This window comes from Diachasma alloeum, unplaced genomic scaffold (assembly GCF_001412515.2).
Source record: "Diachasma alloeum isolate Michigan unplaced genomic scaffold, Dall2.0 Dall_scaffold_00179, whole genome shotgun sequence".
Lineage (NCBI taxonomy): Eukaryota > Metazoa > Arthropoda > Insecta > Hymenoptera > Braconidae > Diachasma > Diachasma alloeum.
In genome coordinates this window covers 2,602,707-2,617,317 of record NW_021680345.1, presented here as the reverse complement: position 1 = coordinate 2,617,317, position 14,611 = coordinate 2,602,707, and the positions used below count along the sequence as shown (strand labels likewise).

The window sequence follows — 14,611 nt, the reverse complement described above, 5'->3', positions numbered from 1 at the left end:
TTATGGGAAGATTTATGCTAACACTTGAAAATTTTCTCGGGGCAAGAGCATCTTATCCTGTTGAAAGACTTCTTTCTCTCAGTGTGAGCGCAAAATTATTTACCAGGAGATTTCACGATTCTAACAATCGACAAGAGAATATTTTCTTCTATCAAGGAAATCACCTTTATCAAAAGTAATTTTCTCTCTCAGCGTAAAATCAAAATGTCCATCGTAATCCAAATAATGATAATAATGATCATTCGATGATGGTGCGGGCCTTTTCACCGCCCTCATCTTTCAAAAAATCATCAAACTCCTAATGAATTCTCCAATTTTCAGTGCCTGCAAAACCGACTAGACGAAGTGAAGAAGAGTACTGAGACGCTGTCAGATCGCCTGGACAAAGTCCGAGAGGAGAACGACGAGCTGCGCTACCAGGTACGTCCTCCCCAGCTCCCTGTGAAGCCCTGCCCCTGACTCTCTGAATTTTTCCAGCTGGAGGAGAGGAACATCGAGTTGGAGGGTACCCGAGCCCGCGTGCGAGTCCTGGAGAAGCAGCAGCAGCGTCCCTCCACCGAGCCGCTGAACGACCCCGAGTCCTCGGAAGTGGAGCCCAGATGCGAACAAAGCTGCCTAGAGCCAGGAAGCAGTACCGAGTCAGCTCGAGACCACCACCAGACCCTGGAAGTGAAGCCCTCCCCCAGACGACGTCCACCGAGTAGAATCCCCTTACCCGGTAGCAAGCCAACAGCACCAAGACCCCCCACCAAAAGTGACAGTCGTGAATCCCTAAAGACATCCCTCAAATCCTTAACAAAACCTCCGAGGGACTCTAGTCGTGAGAGTACCAATGACAGAACAAAGTCATCGCTCACAAAAAATCGAGACTCAAGTCGTGAATCACTGAGCAAGAGTCTCCCAAAGACTGGAAAGGACACGAGTAGAGAATCCCTCAATAAATCATTACCCAGGATTAATTCAAGTCGTGATTCACTCAACAAATCATCACTCTCACGTGCCAGAGACTCACTAGAAACGAATAATCATCATTATCAAGGGGTTAATCATAATTATCAGGGAATTAATCATCAGGGAATGATTATGAAAAGTGGTACTGTACCGAGAAGACCAGTTGCACCAGCAAGACGATCACACAGTTTAGCAAGGGCCTCGGTTGACACTGACACTACCGGCAAGGTACGACCAGCTAAACAACACTTTTGGACTGCCTGGATGAAGTAAAACATTCCTCGACCATTAATGATAGTATTCAGACAAATCCAAGTACAGTTGTCGATAATGGGGCTTGGGGATGAGGGATATGGTGCCGAGGGCATCCAGGGACCTAGGGCCTGACGCTGGACTGCATTCTCCTGTGTTCGATTCTACTTTAACATGTGGGGATTAACATTTGTTTAGGGGGTGATTCTCGATGACCAGGGGTTTCTACTTGTTTATTTCTTTCGATTAATATCATTAATTGGAGGGGGCGGATTGAGGGACAGCTAATTTTAATGAAACCCTTGAGAGCTATCTCGATGTTGCTCTGTGTAGATGTTTTTGTAGAGGTATTCAGGTTTGGAGGGTGAGGGTGGAGAAGGGGAAGGGGAAGGTGATAATTTAATTTCATGATGTAGTCAATAATCAATTTCTTGGGGTAATATCTTGAAGCAAATTGAGGTTTAAGAGAAGAATGTTGCTTGCAAAAATTTGTGTATTTCTGTTGGGTTAGAAGTTTTTTGTAAAATTGTTTTTTCTGCAGAACAAGTCGAGATTTACGAGGAAAGTTTGAAGGAAGATTCGTCCGTTTCTGTTGGATTTAAAGATATTCGTCAAGAAATTGACAGTGCTTTAGTCAATTTTATATTGGGATCAGTTTTCTGAAAATATCTTTGGATGCAAAAGGGTAGAAAAATTGATGTGCAGACTTTCTTGTAGAATCATCTGAAAATTTTTCTATCTCCACAAAAATCAAAGATATACATAAAAACTCATCTTTGAATGACTCATCTTGAAGTTATAATTAATCCGTTACCCTTTATCACTTCACTACACTATGCAATTTCTTTTGGAGTAATTTCTGAATAAATTCACTCAAAAAAAAGATAATGAAAAGAATAACATGGGTTTTGCTCATTTATCTATTTTTGTTGAGTGAAATTTTGAAAGGAATATCTCAATAATGAATAACTAAAAGCTCCATGGGTGAATCTTGCCTGGCTCCTTTAATTTAACGTAGCTACTCATTTTCACATTAAAAAATTAATCTCACCCCCCCACAGTGACTCTGACAACGGAATTTAATCCAACTGACTCGTCAATTAGATTAAATTTTGAGAAATTACGATGATTTTGTATTTAACAAAAATTAAAAATACCGACTGACCACTCAACCACTAGCGAAATGTCTGAACTGGAGCGCAGGCGAGCGTGCGTTCGACTCCAACCCCGGCTGTTCAAAACGCAAATGGCCCCTTCTCGCGTCCGTCAGTCTATCGTAAGTTATGCTTCTTTTATTATCATTTGCTTTGACGCTTCGTTTTTTAGCTTATTTAGTTGGAATGTAGTGAAGCTTCGCCTACGATACGATTACTCCCAGTAGTCCTCTTGAGTTTCCTGTAGTGAGGTAGTATCTTCTCTTGGTGATTTTGATCTTCTTTCTCGCAATTCAGTAGCGAAGCGGTAAAACTGTTCAAGTCGATTTTGACTATTCGTCACTTTTCAATTAATATCTCGGGATCTAAGGCAGATAGCAAATTTTCCGTCATGACCTTTTTTGTGGAGCGGATTAAGCTCTACAAAAAAGGTTATGACAAAAATTTATCTATCTCCCTTAGATTCGGAGATATTCCTCGAAAACTCAGCTACAAGCTAAACAGAGGTAAATTTTTTTACCGCTTCGCTACAGAATTTTAAGTAATGAAAATGTGAAATAAGAGGGGTTATTTAACTCTCAATTTTTAGAGGACTCTCTAGTGAGTCATGTTTTTATGGGGGCATGTATGAAAAATTTTAATAGAAACACTGGCCCTTTCTCTAAGAAATTTATTGCATTCATAATAGATAAATAATGGGATGTTGGAAGAGTTTAAACAATCCCTTTCCATGATTTTTATCTATGTAATAATATCTATGTAAATAATAAACTAACCATCTATTTTTTTGTCTTATCGGTTAGTTTATTATTTAGATTTCAAATAGCACCAACGTTTCGACCCGGATTGTGGATCCTCTTCAGGGTAATTTTAGAGAGATCTGTTGGAATCAATAATGATCTATATTAGTTTATGAGGATTAAAAAACAGTTTTTAAGAAATGCTGGGCATAAGTTTTCTAAATTGGATTTTCTCCATTTCTTATCACAAAATTTGAATTTTCCTGTGAATTTTGAGATCATCAGGAAAGAGTAGTTTCGAGGATTTAAAGAATCCCAACGTATTTCACAATTTCATTACTATTTTGGTTGACACTTTCTTGGAATGGGCACTTGTGAGAATATCGAATGAATTCTGAGGCGATGATTCAAGTAGAAAAAGACGAAATGTTATCAGACCGACAATTACATTAATTTCTTAGATCGTCAAACGGTAGATAATTTTGTTTGCATGCAGAATTATAAATTTTGAAAGAATTATAATTCACTTTGATTTCTAGAATTTAATCATTCCATTTGATATGAAAAATTCGGTCAGTAAATTTTTCAAATTTAAGGGTCGGTGAAATTTAAAAGTCTTTACTGGGCCTTGGGACCCATTAAACAGTTTGTTATATATAACGGAATATGAGAATAACTAGGGAAAGTCGCGGACCGATCGATTTTGCCCCGTATAACCACGAAAAACTTCATTTTTTCCTGTTCTCACCTTCAAAATGCTCCTTGTGCCGTAGTTTTCATACGATTATTCCCATAGTTCCCTAGTTATTCCCATATTCCGTCATATATCACACACTATTCAATGGGTCCCAAGGTCCAGTGAAGGCTTTTAAATTTCCCCGACGTAGCCCCTTAAATTATCTATACACATTCGTAGATGACTGTTGAGAACTAAGTGGATTTTCAAATTATTTAGCGAATATTTTCTACAATTTGTAAATTGTAAATTACATAAAGGAGTGTTTTGGCTTTTCCTGTAAGTTTATTAGTTCCAAAAATATCTGTCAAATAATATGTATAAAATCCTCAGACTCATTTCCTTCATTACAAAATGTTTTTTGTCGTCTGCATGATTTTTTTTTTATGACTTAACACTTTGTCTTCTTTGTCTGTTCATCCTCGCTGACCACAGCACGAAATTACTGGATATATCTGTCACTCCTCCCTCCTCAAAAATTCTTAACATCTCTGCCTCTGGTTTTTATTACCTTGCTGATTATTTTCGCGGAATTATGATTTGGTTTGCTGCATTTATCCCCAAGAATGCCTGACAATACGGACGTAGATAAGTGAGATAATTACAGATTTTTTTTGTGCACTTGAGGAAAAGGAAAATTGAGCAATGTATAACTCTCTTAATCGACCACACGCTTACCTGCTTGGCCTGCGGTTCGTCGACCAACTATGATTACAATTATTAGGGCTTGTCTATACCTCAGAAATTTTGCAGTAGAGTGAACTTATTTCATCAGCTATTCACTCCAATTTATTGTTCAGGATAACGCAAACTATTTTAAATGGAAATGGAGAAAGCCAAGTGAAGACAGAACTGTTCAACGAATTAGTGTACAAATGCCTTGAGAACAAGGAGTTTTATGAGAAATCATCGAGAGTTTTGCTAGAATTTATTGATAAACTCTAGATAATTCGTTGTTCCTAACTCTCATGGAAATTATTTGATGAAATTTCAGAAAAGAAGAGGTTTATGGAAATTTATTAGAAGTTCTCTTCAGTACCTCTTCGACTTCTCATATCCATTCAACAATTCATTGTTAAGATATTTTCAAAATTATAAGTAATTATCACACCATTTTGTAGTTTTAACTCGTCATCTGAATTGTTTTTTTGAATTTATTCGCAAAAGAAAGGTTTCGGAGAATTGATTAGAAGAATTTTTTTTTGCAGCTTTGTGAATTCTCGACAAAAATGTCTCGCAATGAATTTTTATGAATTTCCTCATTCCTGACTAAAATCCTCAAGTGATCAGGCAATGAATTTTACAAAATGCATTTTTCCTCACATGCAAATTATTTTAAAAATGTCCCAGAATCTGAGGGGTTCATCAAAATTTGTCAAGAGATATTTTTTTCTCTTAAACAATCTGTGTAAAATTTTTTATTCTCGAGATATTCACAGGCCTTCAAGATCAATCAAATATTATTTGTAGAAATTTTAAATTTTTATAAATTTCTTTGTCAATTTCTTCATTCGTGACTAAAATAATCAAGTGATCAGATAATAAATTCTGCAACATGTCCTTTTAATGACATGACAACTATTCTAAAAATCTCCCAGAATCTGAGGAATTCATAAAAACATTTCAAGAGGTCTTTTTGTAGCCTTTGCATTTCTCTGTAACGATATCTCTTAAACAATCTGCGTAAAAAATTTCATTCCTGAGATATTCCGAAAGACCTTCAAGATCAATCACCTGTTTCTGCCAAATGAGTCTTAATAAATGCATCTCAAGCTCTCCATTTTCAAGATATAAAAAAAGCAAAACTAATGAATCAATCCCTGAAAACAACGCCTCCCAACATAAAACTTCTGCAGGTATAGACAATAGAAAAATTGTGTGGTAAAACCATGAAGCCTCGAGCGTTTCACATTGCGCAAGAAGATAAAATGCATAAATTAAGTGACAAAAACACATAAAAATGGATAATTATGATCATAAATCATTGGCATTCCTGTAGATTCATCATCGAAGATTAACCGGGTGCAATAATTTTTCTAGGCCCTCACCGATCCCCCGACCTCCTGGTGTTCATCAACCAGTTTCCGTCACAGTGAGTCATCCCTCTATCCAGACTCATTGAATCAAGATACATCCCTGAACGACTCAACGAGAATCGAATTCATAATTGGCTCACCAACGAGGAGATTTCGTCCACCATCAGCCTGGCAAAATTCTTACTTCGATAGCATTGATTCATCAGCAATGGCAGCTGAGAGCCTTTCCACCGGTGAATTTCCACTGAGAGGCGGTGAGGCACTTGCCGAATGCGATTCGCTCGAGTGCCATCCAATTTCCAGCGAAGGATAAAACATCAAACTGTGAACGAAATTATCTGCAATTAACACTTCAACTCAAATACTTTTAAAATTGTTTCAACGAATTTGAGAGCTTCCAAGGACAGCCTTGAATTTACCAACGATAATTTCGACCATTATATAATTCGCGAGAATTTTAATGATATTAACAATTTGACACGTGAGAACACCCAAAATTCCCAACGAAGATCAATTTTCTTTTGCATTTTTATGAGATATTGGAGTGGAAGAGGAAGGAAATTTAATTAATTAATACGTGCAAATCTAGGGTTTGAAAAACATCTCGGAATTTTTTCACAAGAACAGTTCTTTGAATATTGTATTCTAATATCCTTTCGAAGATATTTGCGGAGTAGTCTGTGAATAATCAAGGGAAAGAATTAATATGAAGAGAAAATTCAATGTCAACTAATTTGTGAATATCTCCGCAATTCGTAGCTCTAGAGGTAAAACTGACAATTTCCCTGAACTATTGTCTTTCAGAGATGTTCTCACAAATCTGCTAATAATTTGAATTAAAAAAGAAAAAACTGGAACATTCAGAACTCACTAATTTGCAAATATCTCTGAAATTTCAAGTATCTTTTGACATTTTTTCCCCAATCACTTTCTTCTAAAGATATTTCTAAATATTTACAATGCATCGAAAATATAAACAGAAATAAATGAAAATTTGCATGCCAACTAAAACCACAAATAGTTCCAATTATTCGATTGAGAGAAAAAACTCGAAAAAACTTGTGTGTAGATTATGACAAAAATTATATTTCAACATTTTCCTCTAATTTCCTTGCTTTCAAAAATTTTACGAACTACTCTGGGAATAATTGCAGGAAGGAAAATGAACGGATACAAAATTAGATGAAAATTAATTTGGAAATATCTTTGAAATTAATGGGTTTAGTTAAAATAAAAAATTAAAGAGTGACTGAAATTATTAGGTCGAGATAAACAACTTGGAATTTTTTTTCTAACTCACAAAATTCTCCACGAAATATATCTTCATACATTTGTCATTAGCCTCTGCAAACAAATTATATTTTCTTCTTCTACCGCTTCAGCAACAACTGAAATGATAAGACTCATTCAAGAATCAGTTTGCCTCGCAAACTTTGAATTCCTTGACCCCTAAGTACCTAGAAATTACCTAAACTCATTCAGTCTGAATTCACGTGCATTTTGTATCCTAGCTGATAAAAAACCACGTAAAATCTTTTTCTATTTCAATCAGGCTGTGTCTGTCTGTGCTTAGTTAAACTTTTTATAATTCAATTAAATTATAAACTCCTAAGTAAGCGATACTTGTAATAACTTGTAAATAATATTTTCCTTCGATCTAAATGTGCGTAGAAACCGGTGGAGAGAGTAGGGAATTGTTGAATTGATTCCTTTCATTGATGCACATGTTTTGTCAGGAGATAATGCAATTTATTGCATTCCAATGAGCATTTGTGATTTATTATCTCATTATTATTTATTATTAATTTTTTGAGCTAGATGGATTGTTAGGATTGTGACACTTGAGTGCAATTATTTGTTACAATGAGTGAATTATGAATCAATTTTCGAGATTAATCGGTGGAGACTGGTGTGAATATTTCGAAGTGTCTTGTACATATCAGAGAAGTATACAAAGTCAGGATGAAGCGATAGATCAATAACTTCAAGCCCAATTATTATTATTTTATGAATTATTTTTCATCTCTGGCAGATAGAAATTATTTTCACGTGTAGGATCATTCCAGGGTCAAGATGGGATATTAAAAAGTTCCTTGCTTCAAGTAATGAGAAAAATATTTAGTAAAATTATGAAAATAAATGAGTGAATTACACCTCAACATCAGTTTTTGGAAAATATCTGGAAATCCGTGTGAGATAGCGAAATGTTCATAAGAGCCTTTTTTGTAGCTCTGTTTTTTCTCTGCAAAAAAGGTATCAACAGAAATTTTGCCATCTCCCTTAGATTCAGAGATATTTATCAAAGAATAAAAGAATGAATAAAAAATTAGAAATGTAAAATCTGACGATTCCTGAATTCACTCGAATATCACAGAGGATTCACCTGTGATCTAGTTTATAGTAAATTAAGACTGTGCATACAGTTTGATCAGATCTCATGACGACTCTCAATTTAAAACTAATCGAGAATCTCTTTAAGAAAATGTAAACATCACAAAAGACTTGTTAAGTATTTTTTTATTTTGAAATGATGAAATCAAGAGGATCATTAATTATGTGAACAGGGATTATGAATATTAATTGCAAAGACTCGTCTGAGATTTCGTCAAGCGTCGGTACGTGTACACATGGTCACTAACTTGTGATTAACATAGATAAGCTAATAGGACTGACAGGACATTACTTATTACGTTAGTGCCTGATGAATTTTTTTGTGAAGAGAAATTTTGCGAGAAGGAGATGAAATTGGGTGAAATTAAATAGAAAGAATGACAGATGAGGATTAAGTGATTAGAGGAATTAATAATTAATTCATAAATTCATGAGGCAGTTAACATAATTTATGATTATGTCATTCTCTTCTATTTTTATTCCACTCGGTTTTGTTTTGCTAGAGTTACACGTACTGATGACTCTAGTGTTTGTAAATAAAATTCTGTGTTGAAGTGGTAGAAAAGAGATGTGTCAAACATTTTTATTAATTTATTTCATAAATATCTTGAGGATTAGCAGATGCAGAGGAAAACATCACGAAAATTTTCTTTTCTGAAGTAAAGGAAAGAAAAAAAAATTGAAACATTTTCACTGAATTCTTTTGTAAATATCTGTGAAATGTCTGTTTCCACGAAAATTGACAGTGATATTCTCAAAATAATACAAACAACAAATAAATTCATATTCATCTCTTGCTCTTCACCCCTTCAAAACTGAATCCCCAAAAAACAGATTTCGTTTATGTTTTTTATCATCATGTGATGATTAAAACGAACGGAGAAATAAAAAATATGCTCAGATATTGTAATTACGACGCCTGTCACTGGAGACTATTATTTTTATACGAATATAATTGCGACGAAATGGAGAAAGAAATTATCCAAAACTTTTTATGAGATTTTTTTTCAACTGAAAACGTTCCCCTCTTTTTGATTTAATATTCTAGGGTTTTGAGGAATGCACTCCAGGGACTTGTTATTGAGTGCACGATGAGAAAACAATGTTAAGATAGTACCGTTACATTTCATTGAAATGAAAGGATTGTTAGGTAATACTTGTAAATAGTTAACGAATGAATTGTGAGAGTTTTATTTATAAAACTAGAATAATCCGTGTACATAAATGATGAAAATACAGAGGAGTACGTGTAAAATGTGCGATAACGTGATAAGCATATTAATAAAAATGAATAAAAAGGAAATTACGTAAATCAAGTGAAAAAAACTGCTTTTGACATTTATTTTAGCTATTCGTCTTCTCATGCAAATGGTCTGTATTTTACAGTGCGTTATTATTCTCACTGCGGTTTGAACTCTCTCAGGGTCTTCCCCAGAAGTGTCCTTAAACTATACACCAAGGATTCGTTTTATTCACAGGGACAAGAATAAAAAAAATTATTTTGTGGGATGCTAAGTGAATGACGATGACGAGGGCAGTATCAGGTGTTCTATTTATCATTTTTTATTGCTCCAAACGTATAATCAGTCATCGACGGGATTTCCGCATTGTTCAGATATCATGTGGTGTTCGTGGTCACACGTGCACTGATAATAATTAAAAGAGGAATTTAGATTTTTTTCTATTATGAATTCATAGTGGTGTTGGGATTCTTGGAAGGGTTTTGAATTTTCATGGTTTCTTTTGTTAAACTTACGGAAAATTGTTGGAGGTAAGATATGTCTTTGAGGAATTTATTGCTGACAGTTTTGGAATGAAAAAAATTCCATTTTTTTTTCATCTGTGGCGGAACGAGAGGTAGATCGATAACGCAAGTTTATAACATTTCATTGAACTTATCGTTAATGTAGTGTAAAGTGGTGACGAGATGTCGGGACCAGAACAAATAAGTCTTCAAGTATTTCATGAATTTCTTCGGAAGAAAGAGAATTACAGAAATTCGTCGAAAGGAAATCTTTGGTCGCTTATGAAGTAGGGAAAAAAATATCTTTTCATCACTTGTGCGTAAATTGGAATTTTACGTACGTTCCGCGTGCGCAGAATCCCATTTTTTACACATTGTGATAAAAAATAGTTTGACAGTAGTTGGAAAGGTTCACACTTCCCACGAGTCAAAAAACACTTTTTTATCACTTGTGCGTGAAGTGAAATTTCTACACATCATGACGGAAAAGAGGATTCGACACTCATGGAAAAGTGTCCTTTAACCCTTGAAAGGATAGCACTCGCCTTCGGCGAGCGTTGCACACTTCCCACGGGCTAAAAAACACTTTTTCGCCACGGCGGACGCAAAGTGCACATTTCCGTTCATTTTTTTTAAATAAAATTTAACTTTGCGCCTACGCTGTGACGGAAAATAACGTCCTGACCGCGGGAGGATGAATAAAGGACCGTTACCCACGTGCTTATCACTCCCGCCTTTGGCTCGGATGCTAATTTTGCACGTGGGCCCGACTTCTTTATTGTCCCTTCCTAGGTAGAGAATATATCAGTAGCGAAGTGGTAAAACGGTTTAACTCAATTTTGACTATTGGCCAGTTCTCAATGAATATCTCGGAATTTAAGGGAGATAGTAAAATTTTTATTATAAACTTCTTTGTAGAGCCGATTGAGTGCTACAGCAAATATAATTACGATAATTTCGCTATCTCCCTTAGATTCGGAAATATTCCTCCAAAACGCAAGTGGGAGATAAGTCGACTTAAACCGTTTTATCACTTCGCTACTGATATTATTACGCACTCGTGTTGAAATATGCTATTTAAGGTTTTTCTCTAAACTTTTTGTTGAACCTAAAATTAGAACTTTAATTATAGGTCATTATAATTACCTACAAGAATAAAAATAAGTGTGTAGTTGCTTTTGTCTCGGTCGCAGTATGGCTATTTTGCCGCAATTTCGATAAATTGGCAAAATGTTTCTGAATGAACAATTTTACAAATTAGTAGCGAAGTGGTGTAAAACGGTACAAGTCAATTTTCACAATTGACCCATTTTCAACGAATATCTCGGAATCTATGGGAGATAGCAAAATTTTTGTTATAACATTTTTTGTAGAGCCGATTGAGAGCTACAACAAATGTAATTACGATAATTTCGCTATCTCCCTTAGATTCGGAAATTACTGAAATCATTTTCTCATGTCTATCTTTCTTCATTTTTATATTAAATTAAATTGAGTTATATTTCTTTTTTAAGCCGTTGGGTCAAATTCTCAAATCATTTAAAGCTACTAGAGAAAATTGCATTGTAAAAAATGTTTTCATGCATAATTGAATTGATTTGAAAAGTCGCATTAGAACGAATATTTTTATTTGCGATTGAATCAATTTGATTTTTAAAAAACAGTGAAAATTCAGAGTGAATTTCGACTCGGAGTTCACACTATAGAGTAGCCTCACGTATTGTTTGCGCGCCACGCTTGCTCCTACGGCGGGTGAATATTATTTGTCGCTCGCTTCCAAAATTGGGTATATTGGTGTCAATGCGTTGAAGGCAATGTGACACACTGGAGCCGCACCAAGAGCTTCCCGATTCCTCTATTCCACGTAGAAAATTCCTCTTTTCACACTCTTCTACCGTAAGAAACTAATCGCTCGATCGATATCGATCAATATCTAATCAGCACAAAATCACGTGAAGCAATTCTCTGTAAACGTCACCAATCGCGACATCGAGCAATCCTCGGTGAACGACGGTTCGCGAGATATCGTGAACGATAAATTTTGAGACATATTACACAACACAGACACACACATGCACAGATTTTTCTCAAAATGACTGGAAATGAGTATAGAGACCTTGAAATTCCAACATTTGGTGAAAAATCGAAATTCGATTTTCGGGGTGATTACAATAAATGACTTCCCTGATCGGGAAGCTGAAAGCATATCTTTAAAGATTTATTTTTGTTAATTTTTTTAATCTCTGGTCCTGCTAGTTTTACAGATAGTCGCAAACAGGTTCTTCAGAATTTGATAGCGATTCGAATTTATCTCTCGCAATAATCTCTGGCATTACTAAACTCAGAGAAATATGTCGGAAGATCTTTTTCGTAGCCTATGCGCTGAAAAAAAATTCATCAAATTTCTTTGAGACAAACAAATGCCCAAAATTTCGATACAAAATTTCACTATAAATTCTTGTCTGACATAAATTTGTCTGACTTATTTTTCTGTACCTACTAGCTTCGGAGATATTCGTAGTTTCTTTGAGGCACTACCGGGGTTGAAAATGAATGGGAAACCCATTCCGCAATTTTTTCCGCAATCGTTGGATTCTGAGAAAAATTTCAAAAGAAGATTCTCTGTGGTACATAAAATTGCATATGAAAAAAGTCAAGCGTAGAAGTTACAGGAATATTCGACAGTCTCTGCGAAGAGTGAATGAATCCAAAGATGTCAGTTGCATTATTTTTCATAGATTTCTCCAATTATTGGGCTTCGAAAAAAAATATAAAAAGAACTTTTTTCTGAAAAAACACATTTTTTTTATAAAAGTTAAAATGTGATATCGTTCAAACTTATTAGTGTTTTAATGATAAATATTTTAAGAATAACTGACTCCCCCAAAATAATAATATTGATTGTTGTCTCTCATTTGTTCAAAGATAAATGTGTTAAATTCAATAAAGACAGCCAAATTAAGAAGATGAGAAGCATAATCATGATGTACAACAAAAATCCTTCAACAATTCACTTGGAATGAGTCCACGACGCATAAGTGAGAGTTGCAATTGCGGTTAAAAATTGCGATGAATTTATGAAATTAAAAGAGAAGAGTGCGGAAAAATTCATCGAAAAATTTCCTTGATGCTCATGAAATTCAAAACATCTTCAACAATTTTTCTCGGAATATGTTAGTTGCAAAGATGATTCTTAAATCGATCCTTGGGAATTTAATAAAGATTCTAATTGAAAATGAAGATCATTTCTCAAGAATCTCTGATACTATTACGTTCAGGTAAATATGCCAAAGAGCCTTTTCCATAGATCGCGGAATTCCCTTCGAGGGAGCTTGTCTGACTTCTTTTTCTGTATCTACTAGTTTCAGAATTATTAGACAAACAGTCTCTTCGTAAGGTCACTGAATCCAAATATGTCGTATACATTATTTTCCAATGGTCTCCACATCAACTGGGCTTCGAAAAAAAATGTGGGAAAAACTTTTAAAAAAAAATAAAACAGAGATGTCTTTTAAACTGCCCCAAAATAGTAATATCGATCGTTACCTCTCATTTGTTCAAAGCTAAACGACCTAAATTGAACGAGGACAACCAATTTAATACGATGAAAAGCATAATCACGATTTACAATAAAAGTCCCTCGACAATCCAATTGAAATGATTCAATGACGCGTAAACGAGAGTTGCAATCGCGTGGAAAGAATCCAGTGAATTTGTCCTTGCGGAGGAAGAGATATTCTGCCAATATTGACTTTCTCAATTCCTGTGAAAAAAGAGAAACAAATGACAGGCAAGAGATGAGTGGAATTTTTCCACCTTTTCCTCTCGTGTTCGCCTAACTCGAAACTATTCATTTGAACATCGGGAGTTAATTGACTTCCGGGACATTCTCCGGTCATCAGCACTGTATCACTTGTTTTATCATCGTTGTCACTCTGGTCTCAAGAGAATTAAAGTAAACAAGAAACTTTCTGGTACGACCGTGGCCACTTATACGTGTCATATCGATCAAGGCGCCTCGGTAAGTTTGAGGTCAAGTACGATTTCGTAATTTTATTTCACTCCGGCATACAACATGCATTATACCATATTCAGTATCCTAGCGTCTCCAGGTTTCATTGGCACTTCGTGTTCAGAATTAAATACCAAAACCACAAACTATTTTTTTTTCCGCAATGCCGACGTCATTAAGAGGATTTACCACAAGGAAGTATGGTTTTTACGATCGCAATCAGAGCTGTTGATGGTGAATAATTCATGGGTTAAAGGCAGGAATGTGTAAACGGTGGACGAGTTAGAACATTTCAGGGATATTTTCCGGAATTTCTCTGGAAATGATCGGTTGAGAGGAAAATGTCAAAAGAACTTCTTAGTAGAAAATTCACTTTCCTGCAAAACAATTTCGTAAATCCTTTTAATAAGAGTCTATTGTAGAGATATTCGCATTCTTCTATGATTGATATTGGAAATTGCATATGAGGTATTGCCAAATGAGTCAACGGTTGCCTCTCACCCTTTTGGAAATTGATTTTCTTCTGCGATTGGGGGGCTAGAAAAAGCTATCTCTCAATTTTTTTCAGATTACTTCGACTGCCCATTTCGGAGAT

General features: G+C 35.2%; 1 protein-coding gene and 1 long non-coding RNA gene across 2 annotated transcripts in view; one reads left to right on the top strand and one right to left on the bottom strand.

The window, feature by feature from the left end:
• The window catches only part of LOC107042544, a 119,757-nt gene that overhangs the window by 93,447 nt on the left and 11,699 nt on the right, over positions 1-14,611 (top strand). The window contains exons 3-5 of the mRNA XM_015263612.2: positions 322-420; positions 478-1,179; positions 5,874-6,154. Coding sequence (XP_015119098.1) covers positions 322-420; positions 478-1,179; positions 5,874-6,154 — 1,082 coding nt within the window. The remainder of the gene's footprint in view (positions 1-321; positions 421-477; positions 1,180-5,873; positions 6,155-14,611) is intronic.
• On the bottom strand, positions 4,008-7,241 carry LOC114841469. Its single transcript, XR_003783127.1, has 3 exons — positions 7,170-7,241; positions 5,882-6,191; positions 4,008-4,403 (listed from the first exon to the last, which is right to left on the bottom strand). It is a non-coding gene; the product is annotated as an uncharacterized LOC114841469 (long non-coding RNA).